Source organism: Bombyx mori, chromosome 11, assembly GCF_030269925.1.
Source record: "Bombyx mori chromosome 11, ASM3026992v2".
Lineage (NCBI taxonomy): Eukaryota > Metazoa > Arthropoda > Insecta > Lepidoptera > Bombycidae > Bombyx > Bombyx mori.
Genome location: NC_085117.1, coordinates 20,376,040 through 20,383,706, shown reverse-complemented (window position 1 = coordinate 20,383,706; position 7,667 = coordinate 20,376,040). Strand labels below are relative to the sequence as shown.

Sequence of the window (7,667 nt, the reverse complement as noted above, 5' to 3'; positions counted from 1 at the left end):
TGGCGATAGAGGATCTCCTTGCCTCACACCTCTAGCTATTGGGAACTCTTCACCGGTTGATTCCAGTTTTATTTGCGCTGTGCTATTTGCATATATATTTTTAACTATACGTATGTATTTTATTGGCACTCCCTGCTGGATTAGAGCTCTCCAAAGCAAATCGTGTTCTATAGAATCAAATGCTTTACTATAGTCCACAAATGCGATGTACAAGGCTTTACCGTATTCTTGACATTTTTCTATTAGCTGTTTGATGACATGCATGTGATCAGTAGTTGAAAACCCCGCTCTGAAACCAGCTTGTTCTATAGGTTGTTGTTCGTCCATTATTCCTGTTATTCTGTTCAATAACAATTTGGAGAACACTTTATAAATATTCGACATAAGGCTTATAGGCCTGTAGTTTTCTATAATATTCCTATCCCCTTTTTTGTGTAATAGTATAATTGTGCTCTTGGTCCATTGCGATGGTATACATTCTGAGCTTAAAATAGAATTGTATATTTCCGTGAGTTTTCTTAGCTTTTCTGGTACTCTAATTGAGATATTGATCATTTCGTTTGAAATTTGATCTGGTCCAGGAGCTTTATTGTTCTTTTGACTGTTGACAGCTTTTTCTATCTCTGATTGTAGGAAAACTGGTATGTCTTCGTCCATGTCGTCACTATCGAGATTTAGAGTTAAGTCTCTTGTGTTTCGTTCTGTTGCATAAAGTTTTCTATAGAAGTTAGTTGCTGTCTGTATTATAGCTTTTCTTGTCGTTTGCTGTGTTCCTGCTTTATTTTTAATGTTTGGGATCCATTTTTTCGCCTCTATCAGTTCTTTCAAAGCTTTTTTAACTCCTCCTGTCTTGTTTATATGGTAATTAAGTACATTCGTTCTTTTCTTAGTTCTATCATTTTTTATGCTGTTACTTATTTTTTTACTTAATTTTGATATGGCCCTTAGATTTTCTTTGTCTTTTCCAAGTTTTAAAAGTTTTCTTCTTTCTTCTATTAATGTTTTAGTGTCATTTTCTGTATAGGTTGTCTTGGGCTTTGCGGATTTGTTGAACAGTGGACCATATATTTCTTTTATCTCATTGTTATATTTATATTCTATTTCGTTTTTAGGTGTATTTATGAAACATTGTTGTTGTGTATTTATAAAGTTAGCTTTTGCATTGTATTTGTTTCTACTCTTTTTGGGTTCAGTGATATTTATTTCTGCTCTCACTATCCGGTGGTTGGTACTGAAGTTAAATTGGTTTAAAATGTTTATATCATGAAAGAACATTTTCTTGTTCGTTGCTATGTAATCTATTTCGTTCTTGTATGATCCATCTGGAGATAACCAGGTCCACTTTTTCTTCGGATCTTTTCTAAAAAAACTGTTCATGAATGCAAGATTGTTTTCCAATGCCATTTTAATCATTCTTTCTCCATTTTTACTTCTTCTACCGTAGCCAAATTTGCCTATTATATTTTCTTCACCAGTTCGTTGAGACCCTATTCTACCATTAAAATCTCCTATAACCATAATGTTTTTGTGTGCATCCTGTAAGACTGATGACAGCTGATCATAGAAGATGTCTTTAACCCGTTCGTCTTGTTGTTCAGTGGGAGCATATACTTGAATAATCGACCATTTGTATTTGTAGCCCGGCAGATGCATATTTAGTACAGCTATTCTCTCTGATATACCTATAAATTCTTCAATATTTTTTTCTAAGCGTTTTTTAATCATGAAGCTGACACCGTAACTTCCCTTTGTTTCCCCTTTATAGTATAAGACATATTCCTTTCTATCTTCAATGCTCTCACCTAATCTTCTTACTTCACTTAAACCTATTATGTCCCATTTTATTTTTGAAAGAGCTAACTCTAATTCGGTAAGTCTCTCTTGTGTTCTCAGTGTTAAGCAGTTAATTATTTTAATTAAATTCTATACATCTTTTCGAAGGCATTTATTTTGTTTACTTTTGTCGGGGCGTTTTCAGTGTCATTCTTTGTCTTTGGTGAGGCAGATTGGTCTCTCTTCCTTTTATCTCGCATCCCACTTGCTTCACCTTCAACAACTAGTTTGTCGTATTTTATGTATGCTATACGTCCCTTTTTTCGTTCTTCCTTTAAATGCGGTATTAGTTCTTTCCTTCTTTCTAAAACTTCTTTACTGAAATCCTCTTTAACATAAATATTTTTTGGCAGCTTTTTCTTATTTCGCAAAATCTCATCTCTCTTCCATGCGTTTAGCATATTAATTAAAATTGGGCGTGCTTTTTCTTTTACTTTACCAATTCTAAACGCTTTGTTAATATCTGTTTTATGCACTTCGATACCCGAATCGCTTAAAGTTTTTGATACCATTTCCACTATGTTAATATGTTCATTCGATTCCTCGAAGCCGTAGAGTATTGAATTATTCTCCTTTTTACCAAATTCTAGGCGTTTTACTTTCTCATTTAATTTCTCTACTTCATTCTTTAGAAACAAATTTTCTTCTATAATTGGTGTTAACTTATCATCCATTTTTTTCAATACCGCTTTTGTGATTGAATCTGTTAGGGTTGTTGTTTGTTTATCCATTTCTTGTTTTATTTTTGAAAATAGTAATTGCATTTGCTCGTCCATTTTAAATTTATGAATTCAGATTATAATAACAAAACTTTTTTTTTTTATATTTTTATAATTCCAATATTAAAACAATAGATTGCGTGTAACGAAACGTGATGCTCTTATCTCTGATGTTGGTAGCACTGTTATAAAATGCCAAAGTCAACTATTATTTATAGGTTATGTTATTACAAATATTTTTGCACTTATTTTGTTCGGAGCAAAATACACAAGTTTTTTACCACTTTATTTGCACTATTAGTCCTTATTATACGATTCACTTGCACAGTTTATAGTTTTATTCAGTATTTAAACAGTTATGTTTTTATATTCTTGGAGCAAAATTTGTGACATTTGTACTATCCAACGGTCCAACCGGAAGTCCGAGGCAATATTTACTCTCGTTTAAACAATTACATTATATTTGATCATAAATAATCAATAAGACGTGATTATAATTATCTATCTACAGTTGTTCTAACTATTGAAATTTATTGTTTGATCGCTGGCCTCTTTGCTAAGGTCTAACTAGTTCGCGCGTGGCTGGATTAGCCCCTTAGGCTACCAGAGAAGAAGTAGAGGAAATAAGATCTGAATAAAGCCAGTCAGACTACTGCTACCTACGGATTCACACACACTAAGTTTACTACAATCTCAGCGTATTTTGAACGCATTTTTACACGATGTAATTGATTTTAATAATCCAATTAGAGTATTGGCATCAAAGTGCACTAAAACGTCGTGGCTACTTCACGACACCTGATCCTTCGAAACAATGCGATATTTTAATGAGTTTCTTTCGTGTTAGAATTTTATTTAGTTACAAATGACATTTGAAAGACGCGACGTACTCAAACAATGTATTTTTTGGCACGTCATCAATGGGTTTGTTGCCCGAAATGATTTCTGTATATTATTGTTTATAAGGTCATTTGTTTGAAATAGGTTTGAAAAAAATATACGATATTTTTACTATTATTACTTAGTTTAGGTACCAAGGTGTCGCTGACCTTAATCTTAACCCCGCGACCACGGCGAGGTCATCACCCTAACTTTTTATTTATTTTTATTAATTGCCATAATTATTTAGATCATCGAGGTGACGTCCCACCCAGTCTCAAGTGTTTACTAGAATCTATAGACTTCTCAACGTGAATGGTACCACCTACTTTGAGACATAAGGTCTAAGTCTGACTTGTACAGTATAGGTATAAATAGATATAAAAATATCATTCTTCAAACGAGGTGTAAAAGCAATTAGCTTAGCAGTTAGCAGGCAGTGGTTTGGTTAAACGCCTGTTTGCTGTTGTCCATAAACCCCGGTAACCACTCCCCGGTGATCCGTCAGATTCCAACAAAGTCGTCGGGCAATAAAAACCCAATTTAAAGTCATATGACTGCTCTTACATTTCTGCTCATTCCGACAGCTGAAGATGATATAAACTCATTTGTACTGTGCTTTTAATTACTATGCGGATTGGGAACTTGTATTTGAATCGGTATGAGAGCTTGGAAAAATCGGATGTGGTATTTTAATCTTTTACTTAACCAATTAATCCAATTATCGTTTACGATAACGAAACATGAGTTACAGTGTTTATAAGTTTTACAAAAGTCTCTGATGCTTCATAGTTATTTTTTTGCACGAGAGCCAAAGATTGAGATCACTCGTTGAAGTCTTTTCCTAGAGATATTTCTGATAACTAATAATAGCATTCGTTTTATACCATTTCGTGTCGTAAGGTGCTGTCACTTTGAACCAGCTTCAAAAATAAAGAACCACACACATTGAGACAGTATTTATGTTTCTTATAACATAACATGTACAGAGATACATATATGTATATTAAAAGTATATTCGAATTATCTAAAAATAAATGTCGAGATGGAGAGAAGATTTTAAATTAGCAATTGTAACTTTGAAATGTCCACATACACCATGATCACTTTAAGTCAAGAAGGCCTGTATATTTTCCTGTCTTTAAGAATAAAAAAGTTGCTATGGCCCATACTTGCTAGCTTCATTATTTTTATTGACAAAGTTTATTCTAAATTCTTCGTGAATCAAAGAACACTTAGAACGCCATTGTTTCTTGGCGAAGTAACAATTATAAACCAACTAACACGTATTCATTATGTAATCTCTAACCCATTGAAATAAGATCCATATTTGAATAAAATAAATCTAATATTCTATGCCAAACAATTTTAGTAAAATTTTATGCTGCTTGTAAATCTCTATGAGGTTGAGAATAAAGTTGAACCTCGAATGCTTTTTATTCGTATAGCTTTGAATGATGCTTCATATTCTAATAATATGCGTGCCCAAGTGAATGCATGAGGTCGAATTTATGCCATTGTTTTTTTTACGAGAGCCCTGTTATGGCAAAGGGATTTTGACTGTCTGCCTGTCATGTACCTGTTTGGTTTATTTTAAAATACATTTTATGACATACAGTAGCTGAATTAATTTGTATGTATAATTAATTAGATGTGTGTAATTGTTGTTCTTTTTGTGTCTACGTCTCTCACTAGCGACCTGAATCTTAAAATCTTATATATGAAGGTATCATTAACGCATGTCAGGAAGCTGTTGACTGTTCCAATTTAAATGATTTAAAGTGGTCTGGAGAGCATCGTCCGACTTCTGTCTACGTGTTAATTACGGTAGACAACACATGTCGAAGTATATCTCACTTAGCCCCCCTTACTCAACAACTTGTGTCTGAGCCTCACGTATACGTCGTCTTCATGAGTCTCCTCGTCAATCCCTAGGTCCACACGTGAAACAGACTCTTGAGGGTTAGGATACAGGCAAAAGCCCAAACCCAGCCCTGCCTGTTTCTGTAAGATGGCACACTCATAGAAGTCATGCATAGCCCTCCAAGACCCGTCTCTGATGAGCTTAGCAATTAAAAACGATAAGTCAGTACTACTTTTTGCTGTGCCTATAGACACGGTACATCCCCTCACATTCCCTCCCTCCTACGCGGGACAGACAACGACCACATGTTCAGCTATGTCAAAGTTACATCCACAGTAATGGTACTCTGCCGTCAGCTCAACTTCTATCTGACGATTACTTTTATTTATTTCGTAAGAAATTTTATTTTATCTCCTAGCACGCTGCACTCGTGGTCCTAAATGGTTACTGGAACCTTTAGAAATAATCTCTCAGTCACAGGTTGAATTCAAATAGTAATGTTTAACAATAGCTCAGCTTTCCAATTACAAAACAATTACTCATATAATGTGATCACGGTTGAAATAGATAACTAGAACCCATTTAGATACATAAATCGCACCATACAAAAAGTTTAAGCATCAAGTATTAATAATGATTATAAGACACCTCAACATCATTCGTAAAACCAAATAAATGAATCAGTAAATTGTCAAAACAGCAATCAACAAGCCGCGCCCCCGTCTTAACGATATTAAGAACAATACAAATTAACGCAATAAATTTAATGTAAGATTAAAATCATAGCAAATAAATGTTGTAACAAAAGTAAAAGTACACCGTAAGTAATGGTGCTGCATCTTTTAATTTCTGTTCTCTCCGTGGGACGATACACTTCGAGACATTGAGAAGCGCTTACTTTTAGAAATTAAACTTTTAAATGAAAGACGCACCGGGCAGCTCGCCACAACTTGACGACAACTTTTTGTGATTGGTAATTACATTCTATTTAACATTCTACATTAATGTGTTCTTTGTGGTTTAATTGTATTTCAATGTCAATGTCAATGGTTACAGTGAGGTCTTCAATTAGACCTCACCTCAATTTTAAATGAAGATTAATTCTGCGCTAGGACGAGGCCAAAATATTCTGCTTCTAGCGACTAATCTAACATCTCGTATAATTTCAAATGCAAATAATGTAGCACTTAATTAAAACTATTTTTAGTGTATAATGTAACTTTTACTATTTTCATTATATACTTCCTACGCTTGGAATATTTTACACGAGATAAAACCATATAATTATATGTACGACCCCTATTTCTTTATTGCTGAGATGGATGGGCGATCTAACGGCCTATCTGGTTGTAATGATCAGTCTATAGACATTAATAAAATAAATCTCATCATCCACCTTGAGATATGAGTGAGACTCAGTTTTTCATAGTACTGTGGCGGGTAGCCATCATATAACGCAAGATAATTGACAGATGCCTGAATCTCGCTTACGACATTTTCAAGATAAAGCGCATATATACAAGTTCCGAACAACAACATTCGGACCGTCGGTCTAGCGAGCAATATTACCCGCTCGGTGGAAGATCTTCCCTTTGACGTAAGCTTCAGTACAACAACTACCCCAAAAACATTATGGCAGAACAAATTGCTACTCCTCCCTGTGGACAAACAAACGCCCTTACCACCAATAAATGATTAACTAATTAAAAGTAAGTGAGTACGTATGATCTTCCTAATGTCTCCAAGTGTACGTGCGTCCCACATGTGTGCTCGCGTCGGTCGCGTCGGGGGCGTGCTTATTATTTCACCGAATTATCTGTAAGTCGATAATCTCGCGCCACCCACATCTCTACACTAAATCATTAATGATCCCTTCACGCTAGGAACAACAAGGTCACTCTGTTCGCCTTTGTAGCTAAATTAAAGGATATAAACATTTAGTATATTCTTGGTCAAATGCAAGGGTATATTGCGACAAAAGGGGCTCTAATTCCGTGTGGGCACACAATACCAACAGTATTAAATTTTGCAGGCAATTATTACTAGACAATCGTTTTTATATTTATTAACTTAGAAAATTTGATGATTGACATCTCGACGCGATCACATAAATCGTATAACCCATAGACTCAGCCCGTTAAGTTTCTTGCTGGATCTTCTAAGTGGGGTCCGATCCGGTGGTGGTAGATTTTGCGAAGCACTGGTCTTACTAGGGCTAGTGTTAGCAATTTCTCTAAGTGAGCTTGTGAGCTCGCTTACCCATCCGGGTGTAGCTGGAATAGCCTCTTAAGCCACCAGCAAATAGGTAGGGAAAAAAAGAAAAAAAAAACATTCGACATGCGTGCAGCATATTTTCTGTTAGGGTTACGAGC

At 34.9% G+C, this 7,667-nt stretch overlaps 1 protein-coding gene across 1 annotated transcript; it reads right to left on the bottom strand.

Moving 5' to 3' along the window:
• Positions 1 to 1,916: 1,916 nt before the first annotated feature.
• On the bottom strand, positions 1,917 to 2,564 carry LOC101738214 (uncharacterized). The gene has a single exon (XM_004927080.3). It carries the CDS (start codon positions 2,562 to 2,564, stop codon positions 1,917 to 1,919), a length of 648 nt encoding a protein of 215 aa, XP_004927137.3.
• Between the last annotated feature and the right edge of the window lie 5,103 nt (positions 2,565 to 7,667).